The 22982-nt window shown below is 40.1% G+C and overlaps 1 protein-coding gene across 1 annotated transcript in view; it reads left to right on the forward strand.

Moving 5' to 3' along the window:
• ALK (ALK receptor tyrosine kinase) overlaps window positions 1-22982 on the forward strand; it is a gene marked incomplete at both ends in the record, with an annotated part of 302815 nt that overhangs the window by 196512 nt on the left and 83321 nt on the right. Inside the window, one exon of the mRNA XM_083856843.1 lies at window positions 7212-7339. Within this exon, the coding sequence (XP_083712969.1) occupies window positions 7212-7339 (128 nt within the window). The remainder of the gene's footprint in view (window positions 1-7211; window positions 7340-22982) is intronic.

Below are 22982 nucleotides of genomic sequence, written 5' to 3' on the forward strand. Positions count from 1 at the left end.
ATTAATTCTACCTTCCAGAATTAGTTGGAAGTCTGGGGAATGATCACAAAGATGAATGCTGTACATGGGTTGTCAAAACCAGAGTCCCACAGCTTGCTGCGATCAAGCGTTTTGAAGCCCCTCTTTAACAGGATGAAAGAGTATGTGAGTGTTAATTGGATTCAAAATCATTTAGCCATGAAGGCAGACAAATGCAGGATTGCAAGTATTCTGGCTTGAGACTTTACTTGAGAGTTCTAGCACTTTTTTTTAATGCACTACCTCTAAGAGCTCATCCTGCCTCGCACTTGCTATTAATCAGTGCTGGCATTACCCAGAGGAGCATGCAAAATGGCATCCAAAGTATTAGTATATCGATTAGAATTAATCAGGAAAGCATTCCTTCTGAGGCTACATGCTGCATGAACAACCAGAGTGTCTAAACTACCTCTCCTAAGTTTCCATGACAACTGGATTGTGGCTTCTGAAACTTAGAGCCTGGCCAACTAACTCATGGATGAGGGGCTTAAGAAAGGTTACGGAGAAGTTCTTTGGTTGGTTTGGGACCTAGCACTTCACCCTTGCAGGGCTGGGAGAGATCAAAGGTTGTCTCCAGCATGCCTTCACATTAAAGACCAAGTATGAAGAAGCCATTTGAAAATTTAACCCTTGCTCTTCTGTGCAAACCTGGGCTCAGGTTCGGTCAGCAGCATTTTCTGTTTTGGAGAAGAGCCTTCTGAGAGAAACTCTAGGAATTTCCCAGCCGTTCTTCAAGCAACTAATTCTTTCTAGGTGCCATATCCAGGTCTGAACTTTTCTAAAGTCTGAAAATACTTGTATTTAGGATTTTGGATTGCTCTGTCACTGAAGACCACAGCGTTACTAGTTTCTGTCTAAACTGATGTATATTGCAGATTCTAGATATCCGAGCCAATTTCTTTCTTACTGAGGCTTCAGTGAAAGACCTGATGGATCTGACTCATAACAAGACACTGAGCAGTGCCTAAACAATACAACATAGTGTGTTGTTTTGCAGCATAAAGGTTTAAATTAAAATGTTAAACTGCAGCATTTTTATTACTTGAGGCAATATCCAAAGAGATTATCATGGTTATTATGGCCACTGTTGTGGTAGAAATAGGCCATGATGCTGAAGGCTATGTGATGATAGCTCTGGGTACAATAAGTGATGCCTTAGTCCTTGCAGTTGTCAGCTTACTGGGCTGATTCATCACTCTGTAGAGTGCTTGGAGGTCATGCAGAGGATAACAAGAGTAATCTGTTACCTGCTGTTTTTTGCTTTTGGTCCTACATTTCACAAATGCAGGATGGTTGAAATTGGAAGGAACCTCTGAGACTGAGTAGTCCAACTTCCCTTCTTGATGCAGGGTGAGCTAAAGCAGGTTACCCAGATCTATACCCACTCCCATTATAAATACCTGGAAATAGAGAACTCCATAAGATTTCTGGGCAACTTGTTTCAGTGTTCAGTTACCCTTAAAGAAAGTAAGCTTTCTCTTGTGTTTTAATGGAATTTCTGGTCTTTCAGTCTAAAAAAAAGTGCTTTGTGCTTGCCTGTTGTCCTTTCATTGGCTACCCCTGTCCAAATCTCTCTTTTTTTCATTCACCCATAACTTATCAACACTAACAAGATCCTTCCTGAGCCTTGTCTTCTCCAGGCTAAGCAATCCCAATAGTCTCAGCCTTTTGTATGTCAGATGCTCCAGTCCCTAAATCACCTCTGTGGCTGTTTGCTGGACTCACTTCTGCAACTCATGTCTGTCTTGTGCTGGAAAGTACTGCACTGGACCCAGTTCTCCAGAAGTGTCTCTCCAGTGCTGAAGAGTGAGGAAGAATTGCTCCTTTGATCTGTGGTTCCCAGTTGTGGTAGTTTTACATTTTCCGAATTTGTTTCCTAATTGGGAGATAGGATTTTGGGAGAAAAAGGCAAAAGCAGGCTCAACTTAGAAGTAAACATACATTAAGACAAGAGAAGAAAAGAAGAAAAAAAAAACCCACAAATTAATTTCTAAAACCAACCCTTTCTCTCACTATGAATTGTTCATTTTTCTACAAACAATGTAAAGAGGCAAAACTCAGAACTCCAGGTCAGTACCACTTATAAAACAGTCTTTCATTCAGTCTTTGAGAGAGAGAAGTCACTCCTGTTGTTTGGTAACTTTCCACAAGAGAAACAGTCTGCTTGTGGCTTCCAACTCACACAAAAGCAGCCTGCCCAGGAGATTCTGCATTTGTGGGACTTCCCATATCACATAGCCTTTCCTGTGACTACATATGGGCTGTAGACTCACAGATTGGGGTAGTACCTTTTAAAAATGAGCTGTTACAAAAAAACAAAGGATCTTTTTCAACTCGGAGAACAAAGATGTCTTCTCAGTTCTTCATTGGTAGAGGGCTTCTTCTCATCTCTCTCTGTTCAGCCTCTCATGGGGGTCACAAAAATCACAGCTGCTAATTCAATATTGACTCAGCTCATCACAGATACCTTTGTTCAAATCCACAAATCATCTCCCCAATTTATATTGTCTACAATTTAAAATATTATCCTGTTACCATAATCCATAGGAGATTTTCAGCCTAGAACCAAGGCAAATCGTCATCTCTATGGCTTAAAAGTCACTTTTCCTTTACTGACTTTGAGATCTCCATCTTGTCCCTTTACATGTCTCCATTTTGGCCTTTTCTTTCATCTCTGAAAAGGGGCAGAGTTTAAAGTTTAAATTTGTATCAGGAAAGAGTTGAAGCTTGCCCAGCTCTGCGGTGGGTAGTCGGGTGCTCTTTGCAGCTGCAGAGATTTCAAAAGTCATGCTGGTGGGGGCTGGTGGGTGCCTTCTCTTCCACCCCTTGATCTGAATGTGTGAGCTGCTGACGGCTGCTCCGTAAGGCCCAGCAAAGAGTGAGGGAGGGAGAGATCCTATCCTCCACTCGGGCCAGGGGTGCCGGCAGCCAGGGGGACCAGGATACAGCCCTGCCATGGCCAAGCCCTGATCTCAGCCGTGGCCACAGACACACCAACCTGCAGCCCTGCTGAACTGCAGCCCTGCCTCCTCTGCAGGCAGCGGCTCCCAGAGTCCCAGCTGGCCCCGGCCACCCTGGGGGCACCAGGGTCTAAGCTGGGATCTCCTTGGCTGCCCACGATGTTACTTGCTTGCTGGATGGGGGAGAAAAGAGGAAGTCTCCAACCCAGCTTCAGCTTTTATACAGGTATTACCAAAAGTCACCTTCCATTGTCTGTGTGGTCAGAACTGCATGTCAATCCAAAACCTGCCCCCCCCCCCCCCCCCCCCCATAGGTCCCTGTCCTTTCCAGAGAATTCTAAGGTCCAAAAAGGGAGATACTGTTTCAGCCCATGACACCAGTGCGGCCTGGGAAACTATTGGTCTTTCCTGTCACTGGGGGCATGTTTCTAGCTTAGGCTCAGTGTTTAGTATGCCAGGACCCCCAGGCTGTCTCCTGCAAAGCCACTTTCTGGCCTGTGCTGAAGCATGACGTTGTTCCTCTGCAGAGGCAGTGCTTTGCATAGCTTTTTCATGAGGTTTCTGTTGACCCAAATTTCCAGCCTGTCAAGACCTCTCTCAGTGGCAACCCAACCGTCCTGTGCATCAATTGCTTCTCCTGGTCTTGCTGGAAGCTTGTTGATAGTGCAGCCTGTCCTGTGGTCCAGGTCATTAACAAAGACAGAAAACACTATAAAAAGCAGAGGTGTGCCCCTAGTGACTGGCTTCCAGCTGGACTTGGTACACTGATAATAACCCTCTTAGCCAGTCCACCTCACTGCCCACTCAGTCTGTGTTTCCATCAGTCAGTGACGATGGGATGGGAGATAGTACTGGAAACCTTATCAAAATCAAGATAAGCAACATCCACTGCTCTCCTCCTCGAGCAAATCTATTGTCTCAGCACAGAAACCTGTTAGAGTGGTGAAGTGTGACTCCAATATACGAGGTTCTGTAGTGGTGTTTTCCCATCTATCCCAAAAGATGACTGAAGTAGCTTTCTGTTACCTTGATAAAATGCTTAAATGTTTTCTAAAATTAGATTCATAACATGCAGGCCACTGATAGATATTTAATAATGCTACTAATAATTATCATCTAATACATATTGGTTATGCTGAAGTAGATCTTGCTGATGGTAGTGAATATGTAGTACAAGATGTGCAAAGAGTATGGGTCTGTGTAATACAGTGTGTTGTACAGAAGGTCTGGAGACCAAAGTCCCAAATCTGCCACAGAATGGTGGCAGAACTGATTCCTGTTCAACTTTGCCCATAGGTGTCTCAGTAGACCCTGGAGCTATTTTTAGTATCCACAATAAATCCACCAGTTAACCTCATCTTTGTCTCCAAAGTAAGAGGCTGATACTTTGTATTTCTTTTCACATGAATCGCTGAATGTCAGGCAACCTATTGAAGGAATTTCTACTGCGAAGCATGAATATATTTTGTAATGAATCTGGGCTTGAGTGAGTCTGCCTTTTCCAGTCTTGCGTTGTGGTGATATAAAACACCTGCTTGGCAACAGCTCTGGGAGTTAATAAAGTTTCTGCGGTAAACTATGAGAGGCCTGAGAATCTCAAACTAAAGTTATTGCACCAGTAACTCAAAAAAGCAATTCCTAAAACTCCTGGCACATTTATCCAGAGGGTTAGCACTAGCACAGAAATGGAAATCATTGTTGAGAGCCACTGCATACTTGGAATTAAAATCCATCAGTCTTCTGAAGCGGAGGAAAACAATTTTCATGACATACAGATGCTTTTGTATTTCATAATCAAAAATAATCTAGGGTTGGTTTGGGCTCTATTTGGAGGGAAATTTGTATCCTCTAATCCTTATAATATGCCTAAGTTGAGATGACATCAGAAGAAACAGCTGACAAAGAAGCTAGGCATTTAAAATACCCTCAATGCTTTATTCTATTTAATTTCAGCAAAAGCAGCTTTATCTCTTGGGGGAGTGGGATGGAAAAAGAGCGAGGATGCCAACATCCTCCTCTCAAGTGGGAGCCTAGAGCACAGAAGGTGGAAGATGAGATGTGGAAATGAAAATAACTGTAAACAAAAAATGAAATTTAGCAGTCTGTTTCCACTCTTCTCAATGGAAAAAGAGGGAGGAGGACACCTAGTAAATCATTAAAAAGCTGTGTTTGCTTTTCTGAGTTGCACACTGAACTTCAATAGCTGCCAATGGGGTCCTTCTGCAGCCCTTGCTTAGGACTTTTCTTTAGGTCCTTCACATGCCTGTTGACAGCTTCCTTACCTGCTGGGAATTTTTAGTTCAGTGGAGCATAATGACACCACTGTGTCCCTGAGGAGACAAACAACCTGTCTGCCTCTGGAACCAAGAAAAGTCTCCTAGCTTTTGTCACAGTGTAGGGTCTGCAATTTTGGATTGATCCATATATGGATCATAGCAGGCACAAATGATGGTCAGTTGATGCAAATGTCATACACACATGTTGTTGTATTTCCTTTCAGTAGGGTATCTTAACTCCACAACATCCAAATTTTGGCATGCTTCTGGAGAAAGAGATGCCAGGTAAATTGTGTAGCTCCTTGTGCTCAGAAGATCTGTTCCAGAGGGTTCCCTTCCCTGAAAAAAATATATGTTCTTTTTCACAGCTCATGGAAAAGCACAAACACGTATACAGGGAGGCGATGGGAGTACTTGACAAGGAAATCTTTTTACAAGAGGAATAAAAAATATGGGGTTTTTTCAAAGTGCAATGAAAAATTTCTGACAACTAGAAATAATCTTCTCCTAAAATGCTAAATATTAGTGTTTAAAAGCAACTTAAGGAAATGCAATAAGATTTTGTTCTCATCTTTCAAAAGTTGCAGCTGGAGCTGCATTTCCAAATAGGCTTTGTTAGGCCCTGTTGGCTTGTTAGACTCCAGCTGACCACTTATAGTATACTTCAAAGGGGCTTTTTCCTTGGTGCTGAATTCTTCCTGTAACAGAAGAGAAATGTGAAAAAAATGGATTAGTAGTGGCTGAGTGACTTTACAGAATGTCTTGTCTCTGATCATGCTTATGGTTAGTGAGCAGGCCCTGATAAACTGGAGTGAAACAGGGCGATGGGATCCATATCACTGCTGAGGTAATATGTGCCTCTTGGGAAGCAGCCCTTCAGAATGGTGTCAAGTGGTTTTACTGGCAGCCTGTGCCCAAGGATGAAAAGGGAGACGGGATGCACCATTTTATTATATAAGTATTCAATTCCTTAACATTTTCCTTGCAGATTTTCAGGGTATTTGCAAAAAGACAGCTACTTGTATTTTTACTGTCTACTTTTAGACACATCTTGCAGGATCCAGAATTGGAATCAGGGGTCTAGGAATAGTTCTTGTGCTCTCTGGCTGGAAGTTACTTCGGGTCAAGCAGCAGATCCAGCTCGTAAGAGGGCATGAGGTGAATGTTAAAGACAGCCAGGCATTGATATCTTCTAGCATCTCAGGGAGTAAATTAAGTTCATACAGGCTTTTTATTCTTGTTTACTCTTGGCAACAAGCAGATTGAGTTGAAGCACTCTTGGAGTGTGGATGTAATCTCCAGGGCTGCTAATTCATTTCCTTGATTTACTTGCTGGGAATTTTTGTGATTTGAGAGGGAGGTAAGTAGGGAAAGAGGGACAGGAAGTGGAGGAGGAGAAATGGCATGTTTCAGATGTGATGCTTCGTGCACAGGTAAATGTTATGGCCAACTGCTTTATAAACAAAGCGTGTTACCTCAACCAGTGATGCAGTGCTGGGAATTACAGCTATTGTACAGCCCTGGAGACTGCCTTATTTCCTGAGTGACTAAGAGACTTTTTGATGAGACTCAGAAACAATATTTAAAGGGGGTGTGCATGTGTGCTACAGATTTCACAGCTTGCTTTGCAGAGAGTTAAGCTTCCTTTAAACAGCAGGCAGACATCTGAGGGCACAGAAGTGTGACAGAAGAGTGCAATAAACTACTGTTTGTTTAGTTGGGTTTCCACATCTTAGCTGGGTGGAAACCTTGTTGTTTAGAATCTCAATTTTGCAAAATCTTGGGAGGGAAAGGCCCTGACCATGGGGCACAGTGAGGGACATAAGGAGTGTGGTAGGAGGCACAGTGTGACCAGCCATAAGTACAGCTGCACCTTTGAGGGATTTGGTATTCGCAAAGTAGCCTTTCTTACAGCTCTTCTCCTTTGTTCTTTCCTCTTGCTTTATGATGAGACCAGATGGGTGCTGCTTCAAAGGAGAGTTGGACACCTGGAGAAACCATTTCGGATCTCACTGGAGTATATTCCTAATGGGAACAAGAGCGTGGCAGCTGTGGATTCCTTCGCCATGAAGAACTGCAGTTCAGGTAACAGAGTGGTGTTTTATCATTTCTAGCTCATAGCACTTTGGTGCCTTTTTGGAAAGAAGCACAACTTCTGACTGCTGCAGACATCACAGAAGGAAAGGTTCTTGTCAAGTAAATAATTTAAATGTAAAAACATAAAATAGGGTCCCTCTCAGGGAAGGATCTTTTTCAATGTTGCCTTAAAACTTTCCTTAAAGAAGTTAAAAACAAATTTGTTGGTTTGGTTTGGTTGTTTTTTTTCTTTCCCCATTTGAAAAGAGTAGCCATGAAAATTTAATTTTGGGAGAAAAGAAGCAGTATTCATCCTGGCTTGCCAGATGCATATCCTGACAACTTCACTTTTCTGCAGCAGAAAGTAGGACAGATGAAGGGTTCCTAGACAGACATCTTGCAAGCCATCTTTTTTTTATGTTTGCGGTTACAAATTTCAGGGTTATTTTTTAAACAACTGTGGAAAACTTGATTCTAATAAAGTATGCCTTTCTTTGGCAATGTTCCAAAGTGGTTATTGCTGAGCAGCCCCTAATAGCTCCATGTAATGTGTGGAATTTTAATAATGGGCAACCTAAATGGGGGTTACTTTCTTAAATACAAGCTATGTAATCAATCCAAGTATGTAAATTCAGTGCTCTATGCCAGAAGCAGCTGCATATTAGTTCTACTAGTTTTATGGACTCTGTGAATCATACTGAAATCTTTAGGTGGCGTGTCAGTGAAGAATATTACTACTTATAGCTCTTAACACATTACTTTTTGTCCATTTTATTTATTTGGAGTAGTGCTGAGTTGAGCTGCATGTCCTTCTTTTCAACCTCTCTAGGACAGGGAAATGTGCTGCAGAACATACATTATTTTGGTCATTTACCTTGCTCTCCACAAAGGCCAGTTGTATTAAAGGATTTATTGCACTGTTTGTATATAAAGGTACTCTCTAAGCTCTGAGAGAGAGCAGACTGACATTGTGCTGGAAGCAAAGGCATGTTCAGTCAGAAGGTGCCTGTTCTGCTGCTGGTGCAAGGACACAAGTCATCCACAGTGCTTTGGGAATTCAGTGCCCAGACTGTGGGCACAGGAACTCCTCTCTTGGGAGCACTCAAGGGCGAGCCAGAGGGCTGGACTGTGAGCTCTTACCAGTAGCAAGCACTGCTGTGCAGATGACGGATGTCAAGTGCTGCGGCCATTAGGATACATTCTGAGCAAAAGAAGGAACAAACCTCCCATTTTGCCTGCAGATTTGTAGCAAACAGCTACTCCTCTGCCCTGCTCATAGGACACAGTGTAAGAACAATACCACCAGAGAACAAAACCACTTGTTCTCGTATTTTCATTTGGTTTAGGTCACTAAGCCTTTTGTGCACAGCTGAAGATGTGGCAGTGTGTTTTTATGAGGAAAGAGGTGGTGATGAGCAGCTGAGGAGACACCTTAAGCTTGCAGAAAATTGGGAAAGCAATAAGAAAAGATTAATCTAAATCTAATTTTTCTGCAGCTGTTAGAAGCCTTTGGGCAGCTTAGCTACTTGGATAACTTAATGCCACTGAAGCACATAAAACAGGGGTGAATTTGAAAAAGAAACATCTGACAAATAGAAACATGCCTTCAGCCTGATTTTTCTAAGCCTTTTGAAGACCGTAAACACAATTTAAAAATAAATTAAGGTGTACATACAATCTTAGGAAGTTAGGCTACCATTTTTATAAGCACAGATACAGAAAGAACCACAGATTCACAGAATATGCTGAGTTGGAATGGCCTGTCGGGATCATTGAGTTCAAATTCCAGCCTTGCACAGGACACCATAAGAGTCACACCATGTGCCCAAGAGTATTGTCCAAACCCTTCTGGAACTCTGTCAGCCTTGATGCTGTGACCACTTCACTGGGGAGCCTGTTTCAGTGCCCAACCACCCTCTGGGTGGAAAACAACAAGGGCTTGAAGAAGGTCAAAGTTTGAGGTTGGAATTTTCTTTAGCATGCTGATGATTTCATTTTTTTGAGTTCCTTAATCACAGAAAAGATTTTGCACAGAAAAAAAATATTGCATTGATCTGAAAAAATAACAGTTTATAAGGAATTGAATGGGAAATTAAAACCTTAAGTAGGTTTTGATGCTGATAAAATTCTGCATTTTTTTAAAATTCAAAATTTAAAAATTCTAATAAATTGTCACTTGAATATCTTCACATTTCCTAATTTCCATAATAGAAGGAAAGCTCTTGCAGTGTTTTCTCAACCTTAGGATTTGAATCTGATCAGGGAGCCCCTATAGTCAATACAAAGACTGCTTGTACTTCTATAGGTTTTGTCTCAGGACAGCTAACAGGTAGCATTGCCTGGACTGCTACAACCAATTGACTTTCAATTACTGACTTAAATGTGAAGCAAATTGTGTTTGTCAGCGTGTAAAACCTAAACTATTGATTGCCTAATTCTCTTTCTTACAACTTACTATTTAAATAAGGGCAGTAGCCGAAGCGAAAGAAAATTACGAATTGCAGAGAAGTAATATATTAATTTAATAACATCAGTTAAGAAATTTGTTACTTATACAAGTAAAGTAATTGTGTATAATTGCTTATACAGTGGCATTTTATAGTTGATAGTAATTTCTAGTAATAAAAATAGAGTTCATTTCCTAAGTAATGTATTGACTTATTTATGATATTTAATGGGTTTCTTACTGATTTTTATTGCAGTTGTAAATTAATTAATTTGCTAACTTATTTCCAAAAATCTTAATTAAAGCACTTATTAGTAGGCACAAGTAAATGACGAGACATTGTTTTACTTAGCAATGTTCGATTTACCAATTCTAAGTAAATTTTTACCTAAGGGGCGTGGAGACCAAATGCTTCTGAAATGTCTTAAAGGTTTAATGATGCTCCAGGGCTGTTAAAAGCCGTTATTTCAGACACTCAGCCTGTCCAAGAGGAAGCACTTAGCTTTCAAGTTTTCAAGCTCAGTAGGCAACATAAAAACCATTTATTTTGGAGAGGGGAGAGACCGTGTGTTGTTGATTAAGTTAATGCTTCTGTCCACTCAGCAATAGGCTTTTATCAGTAGATACTGAAAGCACACAGAAACACACATTACCTTCAGAGCTGGTAGGCAGTTAGTTCTGTAATGATCTGAAGGCTGTAATACGTATGCAAATTTCTGAAAGTTGGAGTTAAGGTTGTACTAAAGGCAAAATCTTTGATCTAAAGCACGGGACCTCTCAGGAAAGGAAGAATTTTGAAGATCAGGAGGTGATTTTACTGAAAGAAGAGATAGCAAAGGATGAGTAAAAATATAGACTTACAGTGCGTCTGAAGAAATATGACCAACTGCCAGATAGAATTTTTCATGATTCCACTTGATAAATATTCTAGCAACAGATTTATGAATCAGCTGCAGGAGATCAATAAGGGCTTTCTCCAGACAGGATTGCTTATGCATCTGAATCATTACTAAAATGATGTTTCTGTGCATTCGGACAAAACTTGGATATGTATCATTTCAGTTTTCCCACATGCTCTCTTTTTGCAGTTTGTCTTATAAATTAATTTGATGACAGGATGTTGTGGTTAACTGAGCTTAATGAAATACCAGTGAGCCCCTTTTCAAAATGAGTTCTGGATGCTTCCTATTGGAAAATTGCCTAGAAAAGTTAACCTCTTCCCACCAGAAAACTGAGATTATATCAGTGTATGAAAAAATCACAGAACAGGCCAGGTTGGAAGGAATCTCAAAAGAGAATCTGGCACAACCTTTTGTGTGAAAGGGAGTCTTGGTGAGATTATCTAGAACCCTGACCAGCAGCATCTTGAAAACCTCCAGTGATGGGGACTCTACGACATCCCTGGGGAGTTGCTCCAGCAACTGTGTCTTCTCACTGTAAAAAGAAAATTAAACATACATTTCAAATTGAAGCCCCACGTGACACACAGCTCATTTAAATGTTACTGATTATTTTAAAAATATATATATAATATTTGAGTAATTTTCATTCAGGTAGAATTGCGAGATATTTACAGAAGTTTTATTAAACCACTAGATTAATTGTGACAATAGTTTGTGTTTCATTATTTGTTTGGTTGTATTTATAGAATGAAGGAGAGAAGGTATGAACCTTTAGTAGAATCAACCATGTCATCTTGTATGGTTTGGAGATGCACCTCTGTCCAGAAATTCAGGGGAATAGGTGAACAAAGTAATGGACAGTCAGTATTTTGTCGTTGTTATAAAGCTGAAAAATAAACATGATTAAAAAAAGAAAAGGAATCATAATTTCAGAAGTAGCTGTCTGTCTGAGGTTTAGGATTAGCATTTACCATAATATTATTTGGCCTACCCAGGTAATTTTGTGTAAAAGAAGCTGGATAATTTCCTTTGGCATTAATGCCATGGTTATGAACCTTACCAAGCCAGAGCAAAGGTCCAGAGCTAATTGAAACCAGCAGGATTATTCAGTATGTTGGTATTATGTTTCTTCATTTAAAAAAAATAAAATTAGGCAAATTGGCTGCATTTTTATCTAGTGGCCTATGCTCTTTATACAGTTCAGCTGGTGTGGTTCTCCTGTGGGTCTAATTCCACTAAGTAGGCATTTGGAAAAGCCTTACTATTTTAAGAATATTTGCTTCCAAATGCTTTGGCGACTACCTTCTTCTCCATTCACCTTTGCTTCCTCATGAGCTATAACTGATTATTCGGACTTCAACTTGTGCGCCAAAACTGTGTCTAACCTGCTGGTGTTTTAATCCTGTAGGGATCTTGTGTTGGAGAAAATACTGCTTTGCAGATGAGGGTGGTGGCTGTAGTGAAGTTAAATCATTTTAAAGTCATTCTAAAGTGAAAGTTATTTCACTTGTGGTTTGTGCCAATTTAAGTAAAATACATTTAATGAACCTGTTATGGGGCTTATCTTTGTTTTCACTTTCATCTTTTTAAAATGAAGTTATTGTAATGTTAGGAATAAAAAAATTAAGCAAATTTGGTTTTAATACTGCATCCAGAAGAGGCACAGTAACTCAATTTGTGGTAGAGTAGCTTCTTGCAGTAATGAATTAGTGATTATGCATTTTTGTTACTGGCTGTGAACACCTACTTCTTGCAGAGCCAGATTTAGACAGTGGTGGTGATGTTGAATAATTTAATCTATTTAGAACCTTGGTGTGCTCGTCAAAGGAGCAGCATGGGGGAAGCAAACCTGAATATCTAGAGAATTTGGGGTTTCATAGGTCTGCCATGCCAGTTTGGTGATGAATAGGACAGAATGTCCTATTGTTTTATTTAGTAATCAGCTGGCCATATATTTGGGGTTGTAAAATATGGAGGAGGGAGACATAGAAAAATGTTTTAGGTGGTGTAATAATGCACTTAAGCTTGTCTTGAAAATAGGTGTTTTCATGCAGAAGGCAGAAGGGCTTGAATCTGCCACAGCAGCTCTAAATATGTGTGCCTTACCAGAGTGAGCTGGTTCATCCTCTCTAAGTCAGAAAAGGTTCAGTGACTTGGATTAAGAAACAGAATTGAGAAATCTCAGCCTTTAAAATCCAAAGACTACTTAGTCTGAAGAGAAGGACCTGCTCATGAGAAGTACTAGGAACTGCTCAAGAGACTTTGCAAATGTTGGCACTTGTGGGTCTTAAGTACTTTTTAACACCTTGAAGAATTGGCCAATACATTATATTTTTAATGCTGTATATGATTTTTATCCTGACCTTCTCCTTTAATTAAGGCTTATTTCGACAGGGGAGCCATTGATTCAGTGAACGAAAATGAACTCTGTAATCTGCTTTCCCCAAATTGAACTTATTTTTATTACTATTAATTGCTGCCACTTACTTCTTGTGATGTTTTAACTGCTTGGATTTATTGAAAGAATCATAGGATTTGCTATTATCACTTGAGAAATGGTAAGGACAATTATGATTTACAGATGACCCGATGATTTTAAGCCGGTATTACTCCAGATTCAAAGATTTATGCAATCTGACTCCACTGTGTATGGAGATGACAGTCTCACCCTCTTTTTTCTCTCCATAGTAAAGCCCAAAAGACTACTAGCCTGTAACAGAGGGCATAGAGATCCTTGATTTTTGCAAAAGAAAGAGTCAGGGATAGTTTTGCTCTGAGTTTTGGTTTATATCCATGAAGTTCCCTATTAGCTGTAGTAAAGTTCTGTTGGTTCAAATAGGACTGAGTTGTTAAGAGCCAACTATGCAGCTTGACTCATGTTTGTGAAGAATTGCAGTGGTGTTTGTGAAGAACTGAGAGACAGTGAGGAAGCTTAGAGAGTCAGAACAGAAGAGGGAGATGATGGAGCAGAAAGGAAATGAGTCAGACTGAATCAGCAAAAGAAGAGAAACAGAATCCCAGAATGGTTTGGGTTGGAAGGGATCTTAAAGATCATCTAATTCCAGCCCCTCTGCCATGGAGATGGACACTTCCCACTAGATCAAGTTACTCAAGGCCAGCCTGGCCTTGAACACTTCCAGGGATGGGGCATGCACAGCTTCTCTGGGCAACCTGTGCCAGTGCCTCACCACAGTGAAGAATTTCTTCCTAATATCTGATCTGAATATCTTCTCTCTCAGTTTGAAGCCATTCCCTCTCGTCCTGTCACTACATGCTCCTGTGAAAAGTGTCCATCCGCCTTTCTTGTAGGATCTGTTCAGGTAATAGAGAGGGAGAAATGAGGAAGGGAGAGATGGTGATAAACCACTAACACTGAAAAGAAATGACAGGATATCAGGCAGGAATAATTGGTCTAGATGGTGGAAATGATTAAAAAGTTTGACCAGTTAGAAAGTGATTGGAAGAAACATTTACAATCCAATTAATTAACTGGAGCAATCAAGCTTAATCAGATAGTCACTCAATCAACCAGACTGAACTAACTAGGTGGATGATCTGTTGAACCGGCAAAGAAACCAAGTGAGGGAAATGCAGTGAATTGTCAAAATTTAATGAAGTGCGCAAGAATTAATCCATTAACGTTTAAAATTATCAAAAGCAAAGATAAATATGTAGGATCTGTATCTTCAGATGGAAACTAGTCCCTTTTTGTGGGACATCTCACCAGAGCCTCAGAGGCATTAATGAGCAGAATAGGTTTTGGAAGATGAACAACAAGAATGAGGACAACATGGCACAATAAAGAAAGGAGATATTCTGTGCTTGCTTGAAAGTGAAATAATGCCTACAGCAAGAATCTTATATTTTTTAAAAGCCTGCTTAAGTGTCACACAAATACAAATGGTGGCTACTGAGGTGGTTACCGCTTCTCTGTAGTAGTGCAATCCATACAAGATTGATAAAGAGGTGTAATTCCTCCTCTTTCTTCACAGGGTAGAGTCCTTTAGATTTTGGCTCAGGGCACTTCTATACCTCAGAGCTTATCCTCTTAAATGTTCAAGTCCAGATTGATTTTTGTGTCTGAGAGGTCTCACTGTAAATCTGCCCCAGTCGTGCTATAAAACCCTGTCCAGCTCTTCCCTCTTTTTGTCCAAAACCTCCCCCTTTCTGGCTCAGGAGCCCTGCTTGCTTTGTCCTGCTGTTCTGTTTCTTCCAGGTCTCCTGCAGTCAGCTTTCTGAGCAAACCAATTGCTAAATCAACCCACGGATATGTGTTTTTTTTACAATCCTGCACTGTATCCGGCATGGGAGAGGTGTGGCACCTTGGTGCCCACACTGATGGATACAGTGACACTCTGCAGTAGAACAACTGAAACCAAAACGCTTCTACCTTGTAATTCCAAATTAAATCTTTAAGTCCTAAATAGAAATGAAAGCTGAATAAAACTACTGCATTGGGGGTTTTGTCCCCTGAAAAGTTAAAGAATCTGTAAAGTGGGACCGAAGTTTTCTGAAAAGCAGTGCGTGCCTTTCTGAAAAGCAGTGCGTGCCTTTCAACAAATGAAAGCCCTTTATGCTGTATTTGGAAACTCAGAACCAGTGGCTGCCCATCAGAGTCGCAGTCAGTATCATTAAACCTGTATGTTGCAATTCTTTTACTCTGAAGCTGTGAAAAACGTGGGGAGAGAGAAGAATGTTTAAAAGCTGCCAAGTGACTTAGGAGCACAAATTAACGGGGACCACACTCCTTAGTCCCCTAGGAGTTCTCAAAAATGCCATCATTACTGCCTGGCACTGAGGCATGCTTTCCATCATGAGGATGAGAGAAGGGAGGCAGCTTTACCAAGTGCCTCCATAAATGAGGTGTACAGGGCTTTTATGAATTGAGCCTTTGAAAGCCCTGCTAGCAAGGCTTATTGATCCAGAAGTCACACATGGATGGCGAGATCTTAAATTGCAGTCAGTTTTTATTACATGAAAGAAATTTTGAGAATATACCTTTTCCCCTCCTTCCTTTTTTAAAATTACTGCCTGCTGAAGTTTTCTATAACTAGGAGGTTGCAAGCAATTAAATGAGTCAGCTGGATCCTGGGTCCAATTCCAAACTGAAGTGTACTGCTCTTGGAACATGATTGATGGAGTATCAGTGAATTTGTAAGCATAGGAAGAGGTTTGGAAGTGTTTTTCAGATCTACAAGGAAATATAATTTAGTCAACTCTGTAAGAAACATTTATCATGTTCCAAAAATATCATCAGTGCTAGATCTTTCATTTGGCATGAATACAGATGAACAATGCAGCTATTTGGACCTAAAAACTTTGAGAGCTGAGAAGCAATCTGTCTGGTTCTGTGAGATGATGAGTTGTGCCATACTGGGATCTAAGCTATTTTGGTGGAATTGTGTGCACCATAATCCAGAGTAAACAATTTCTTGGAGACTACAGAATATTGTCTGCACTTAAACCCAAATTACGGACTGTATTTTTAAAACATCATTTAGAGCTGTAAGCAACAATTGCATAAATCCAGCATCTAGTTATGCAGTTTTAAAAAAATAAAATGAAATTTTAATATTTCTGTAATATTACCAGTGTTGCTATTGATTTCTAAAAAGACACAGAGACACTGTTATCTCTTTAAGTGCCTCATGGAGTAACAGTATATGTAGACATGTTCATGAACATCAGTTAATGAAACCATAACAAAAAGATGGCAGTTGCTATAAGTGCAGAAACATTAAGTGCAAAGTTTTGGCAACAGTGTTAACTCAGCCCTCTTGTGTACTCTTACTGTACACATCAGTAACCAAACAGTAGCAAAAATGACTCACCTGTCTGCAAAAATTGCCAAGTGGCTTAGACAGCCAAGTTAAGGAAGTATTTCTTGCATGGGAGCTATTTTCCAAAGCAAAGGAAGTGAGTAACTGTGCAGTTACTTGTGAGGAGTTTCTACCAATGAAATTACTAAAGTACATTGAACGTCATCCCAATAATTGTTGGATCCTCAACTGCTTGCGTCACCTGAAGATCTGCCCCTATATATTTATCAAAGCTTTTGAAAAAGGAGGAGCCTTACAAGAGGTTTGATAGCAACATTGCTGATTTTGCCTTCAGTTTCTTCATCATTGCTCGTGTGTCCACAGCCAAGAGAAGAGTTAGGTTTAAGTTACAGCTGTTCTTTCACTGCAGATAGAGGAGGCTGAAGCTGACAGAGGATTTGCAATTATACATATTACTGTACAGTTACTTTTTTTTTTTTTTTTAATGAACGACTGGTTAAGACAACTGAGAAATACAAATAACCTTTTCTGTTCTATGTTGGAGAAGTCCTACTCCAAGAGATGTTTGCATAGAGTGCTTTGCCATGGTCTTCCATGTTTATGGTGTTTGTCTTCTATTTTCTTCTAACTTCATCTTTGGAGCACTTTTAGCTTTCTCTGTTCCCAAGTGAAATCAGACAATTCCTCTCATTTGGACAGGCCTAATTCTCTTTCTCTTCAGTCATAAAACATTCCTGCCTGTGTAATCTAATCACAAAACCTTTAGGGCAATTTTTATTTCATTATAAGTTTATATTGTAGCAAGTAGTCTTTATCTTAATTGTTGATTTGTAAAATGTGGACTAATTTGTGGCTTCATGTAGCTCCCCTCAGATTATAATAAATGTGCTTCTTCTTGATGCTTCTGTTCCTAGCAGTACTAGGCACCAGCAGTAATGCATTGCAGTTGTCTCTCTCAGAACGTTTCTCCCTGGTTCATATTACTTTTGATTTTCAGGTAAACAGTGCCTTCCTTTCCTGGACAATTAGGGTAATTGCTGAAATGAAACTAAAGTGTCATGACGAGGCAGATGCCACCAAATGTTAATCAATCATGCAAAATAACTCTTCCTACAGTGCAACCCCACCATGATACTGTTCTGTAAAGACTGCAAGAGAAGTTTATTATGGTTTCCATTTATCCATATTGGTATGACATCTCAAAACACCAGTCTCAGATGAAATGACGACAGTTTCTTTTCCAGTTTACAGAGCCAAGCAATGGATTTGTCCCTTTCTCTCTATTTCTTTATCCTAATAGCATATAGGTGACCTTTTTTTAGCACCTCTACATTCTGCTGATGCTGCCTGCTTTTTTCAGTGTTTGAACAAAGGCCAGAAAGTATTTTCAGTGGATAGAAGGAAAAAAAAAATCTTCCCCTAAACTCCAACTTGCAAAGCTAATTCAGTTTGCAATTCTAAGTCTAGACCTCAACTGAACTGTCAGGGAATAAAATCTGTATAATAAACCAGTCATCTAATTCACAGTATCACAAAATTCAATCTCCCTAGGCAAGATTTAGTTCAGACATTCAGGTGCTTTGTTGTATGAAGTTAGACAAGATGGTATTCATCTTTTGTGACTTCAGCTATCTGAAAGTTAGGCATCATGTCAAAGCTGGTCTCTAGGGTCCCTCTGTAGTCAACAGAGAGAAAAAGAGGCACTTCAGAGGGCAATTCATTCCACCTTTAACATCATCACATCATCAGAGTGTCAGAAAGGGGACAATGCTTTGGTTGAAGAATTGTTGTCTGGGATTTCTAACAGCACTATCCTTTTAAAGCCAGTGGGTGCTTTAATACCTGTAATCTATAAAGTCTGCCCACCACTTCCTCACTTGTGAATGAATAGGGTCAGGCAAGGAATCTTTAACAAACACATTCTCTATTGAACATTCTCAAAACTCACTGGTTACCATGGCAGGTCAATCATTTTAGAGTAATTATTTTGCAGGAGTTTATTCAGAGTCTGTTAGAATAAACCCTGAAAAAAAAATTAAATTACTGTTGAGTGGAAGATTAATGATGCTATCCAGGCATGCTTTACAAAACCAGCATTACCAAAACAAGCTTCATTCATGCAGCTTTTACAGGGCGCTTCCAGTCAGACCTAGAAGGTTCTCTGCACTGGGAAACCTGTGTGAATTATAAACCAGAAATCAGCCCTGTGTTTTTCAGCCTCTCTAGATATTAATAAATGGGTCTAGAAAAGAAGGCATATTTCCAAAGAAACAACAAGCACAGTTCTTTCACAGGGAAGAACATTCAGATGCAGAAGTGGTTAGTGAACAGTAACGTGGTTGTTGGTAGCAGCAGAGCTAAAACCCAGAGCCTTCTTATGGACTCTTGTAGATCATATTTGAGGCCTCAATGAAGGCTTTTTGAAAAATCTACATAAATTGAGTTGCAATTGGAGATTGGCTCCCATGCTGCTTTCCAAAGAGTGGTAATAGAAGATCCACATTAATTTTTCACTTACTTCCTTACCAGGAGGTGCAATTCCTTCTATTGCATTATCTTGTTTATTTTTATTACCCTTGTGAATGACTCTGTCACTTCTGTTTAAGCAGAAGCAGTAACTCAATCCCTTAATACAGCCTTAAACAACATTGCTTCTAAATGAGGTTAAGATCTATATTATATGCAGCATTTGTCTTGAACCTTAATTCAGCCTGCTTCTGAAAGGATATCTTGTTACATTCAGGAGTAGGTAATTTCAGATCCAGTTCCTGGTAATCATTGAGTTCTAGACTAAATTTCAACTGACAGGACTTCTTAGGCATGAGGCACTGTTAAGATGTATGTCAGAGAATCTCTGTTCCATTATATTAATGTAATCAATGTTTCTTCTTTACCAGAAAAATTTAAACCAAAGTTTTCGACTGAGGAGAAAATTGTACCAAGCGTGGTGTTCTTTGGGGCTTTTTGTTACGTGACCATTCTGTTTTAATAATATTAAGTATTATTTTAAAAAAAGCTTTAATAATTTCCTGTACATAGCCCAATCCTTTTATTTCCATCTTTGATTTAAAGAGCGGTCCCTCTTGTGCAGTTCTAAATTGAGACACAATTTCCTTGGAGCTTGACCATACTTGCAGTTTCTTTTTTCCCATTCCCCTAGGTTTAGAAGCAGACTTGATCTGAATATCTGAGACAAAGACCAGACTGTGTTTGAGTTTTCCCAAAGCTGCAGAGGTAATGGGAGTTAGCAGCCTGATGTTCCACAGTATGCCCTCTTTAAAAAAAGAAAAGGGGAATACTCCCTCTTCCACAAAGTGCTTTGCGTGGGCTGGTAAGAACATTATCACATATCAGAATTATCTCACATATCAGAATGATGGTTTTTGAAAGGGACTAGAGAACAGCCTTTCAGTGGGTCACATGAGTCTAGGAGATGCTTCAACGCAGCCCAGAGAGCAGCTGTCACTTGGAAATGAGAGAGGGTCACATAAAATCCTTGAGTAGGTAGGAATTGCTGTACTGGTGTCACCTGTCTGACTTTGCCTGAAATAAATTAGGGCGTACTTGCACATGCTGCTTGATCAGCGGATCAGGAGGGAAAGCAGTGGTGAACAGATGGAGGCAATAACCTCTCCTGCCAATGCAGCTGGGGAAAGATGCCTACCTGCAACCAGAGGGACTTACCTGTACCACAGCTACAAATAACTCAGGATCTCACCACAGCCTGCTTTAACTCATTAGTGCTGACAGCTGTGAACTGAAGTGTTGTTGCTAAGGCTGGAGCCTTGCACTGCCAGGTTTTTATGGAGGGAGATACCCTCACCTTGTGAGTTTGAGACAGCATAGTTGAAAGTACTTGGGGTCTGTTGACTCACAGGAGTAACATCCATAGAAAAATATAAGAGACAGATTCTGCCTTGTTTGCAGTACCTGGGCCAAATACTCAGATCTCAGGGCCCTTCTATGGCATTTCTTGCTGCAATTTCTTCAAAAAGAAGCTCTGTATTTTATAAGTATCTGTAAGACTCAGGTGTTTCATGAAAGCACCATTTTTGAGAAATAAATCGTGTTTGTATAGCATCTCTCTACCTTCAAATGTGTGTGTCCATTTAAAAGATGTTTGGATCCACAGTTGGTGCTGTTAGGTTTCTTTTGCTCTTTTCCACTATAATGAAAAGCAATTTCCACTTGAATTTTTGGAAATCTGAGCAGTACTAGTAGTATCGAGTAACTTTGATCAGAAATTGAAAATGTCTTTTCATAATCTCATCCTAAAACTGCAACAGATATTCAGTGCTTCATCTACAGAAAATTTAATAACTTAGCCAGCATCAAAAATTGTTTGACACCAAATATACTCTGCTGAGTGAAGGTAGTGATTTATAACATTGCATGAGAGATGTTAGTATCTAATTTACTGCATTAATCAGTGAATGCCAAATCAGTTTGCAGATTGCATGTAGATCAGTTTAATCTGTCATCTTAATTGTCAGTGAAATTTTTTAATGTTGAGTTTACTTTAACTGTTTTCCATGCTGCTTCTCACTGAGATGGAAATAGCAGTATAATAACTCTACAGTGCCCACGTGAGATTGTGCAGGCCTCATGGCTGTTTTTTTTTTCCTACTTTCCACATCTGAGGTTCCCCCAGCTAAACCTGAGTTTTGCTAATATTTGCATGGTTTGATGTGTGCCAAATGGAGAGAACGTTGTCAGCCCTGTCAGTACAAATATGGCAAAAAGTTGTCTCTTTGGTGCTCTGGGTGAGGAGATTTCAGGGGACAGGACCAAGATGAAATGACCCAGAGTTTTCTCAGACAGATGCTGCATTAGCATGTGGCAATGACTCCAGTGATTCTGTCACCCTCCCTGCTTGTGATTAGCATTTGGTGACACACTCGGTATGACCTTCCACTTGAGAGCCTCCCTGGTGTCACACGGGGTAAGCAGCTGGTTCGTTTTTATTCCCGCTTGTTAAAAAAGTGAACTGGTGGGACAAAGCTATGCAAAGTGCAAACTTAATATGTTTTTTTGGCAAAACAAAACAAAAAAAATTAATGGAAGAAATCAAGTTTTCACACCTTTTCCCTGGACTCTACAAGGGTTTTTTTTATTGGAAAATATGTTAAAAGGCATAAAGAAAGCATGAAATATATGAACTGAAAAAAAATTTGAACAATAGCAAGTTTCCTGAAGCTAACCAATGTTTTATTTCAGGTCAAATAAAACCTTTTGAAGTACTGCTGAGCAAACATTTTCCTCTACAGGGGACATTTTCATTTTAGATAGCTTTTAAAAATGAGATTTTTTTTTTTTCTGTGAAAAAAATTATGCTATTCTACGAAGTACCAAGGCCATATATTCCCCACAAAATGGTTTTTAGGGTTTTTTTCTGTCACAGCAAAAAGAGACTTATCCAAGGCCTTTGTCAAGCAAAGAGGCTCATCCAAGGTCACAGCAGAATAATCATTTTGGAAATGCTGATCATCAGATTCCTGATTTGATAGGCAGCATTTCTGGAGGTGATCTGCTAGCAGTGCAAGGCCCCTGCACACACAGATGGGGTCTGGTTTGAAGGACCCCAAGAAATGATGCTGGGCTGCTGTGTTTGGGTTGTTTGGTGCAAAGTCCTTGATTATTTAATTCTTCATTTCATTGAGTACTGGGAAAAGGATACCAGGCTTTTTATTTCCAAGAAAACCCTGGATGACTGATTTTGATTTGGCACCCTCTCTTTGCCAGGTCTCAGTTCCCTCAGTTCCTACTGCTCTGCTGCACAGAGAATGCAGCTGCTCCTGTGGGCCCAGAGGGCTCTGAGCTTTCTGACTCTGTCACCCTCCATGGGACCTTGGATCATTGATTTTATCCACATTAGATGCTAGGGCAAGGCACTTTTATCATCTTTGTGATCCCTCATTGACAGACTGTTTAAAATTATATTGCTCACTAAAAAGCAGCAATAATGACCTGTGGGATGGGAAGGAAGGGCATGGTCCAAGTGGAGTTGAGAGCCTTTTCTGTACCTGCAGCTGCATAAGAGTCCTACTGCTGTCTCTCAAGAGATCCTGGAAAAGGAGGAAGGCATTTTTCCTGGTGTAAGGAATAGGGCAGTTGATTTTGTTGCTGGTATTTGAGTAAATTTTCTGTATGAAGACTCCCTGTGTCCTGGGGGTTGCCTTTCTGGCTTTGAGACACTGCAGTGATGTAAGCCAGTGACATTCTTTATGGCTGGTGAACTGCATCCACATCCCATTAAGCTAAAGCCCTGGGAGAGCTGGAAGTCAGATATTTTAACTATTGTCTTTGTAAAAAATATATAGTGGACATATAAAACCTTTGCACTCGGTATAACTTTACTATGGCTCAGAGAGGACCATGGGCAGCTTAAGGTGAATGGAAGAACAGACACAGTGACCAGTGGGGCAGAATAAGAAACAGGGAGTGTCTGTCCCCTATGATGGTTGCCCTTGTCCAGATATCCACTGCCAGAGAGAATTCCTAATGAAATGTGTACAGAAATTAAT

The sequence above is a fragment of the Zosterops lateralis genome (assembly GCF_965231275.1).
Source record: "Zosterops lateralis genome assembly, chromosome: 3".
Taxonomy (NCBI): domain Eukaryota; kingdom Metazoa; phylum Chordata; class Aves; order Passeriformes; family Zosteropidae; genus Zosterops; species Zosterops lateralis.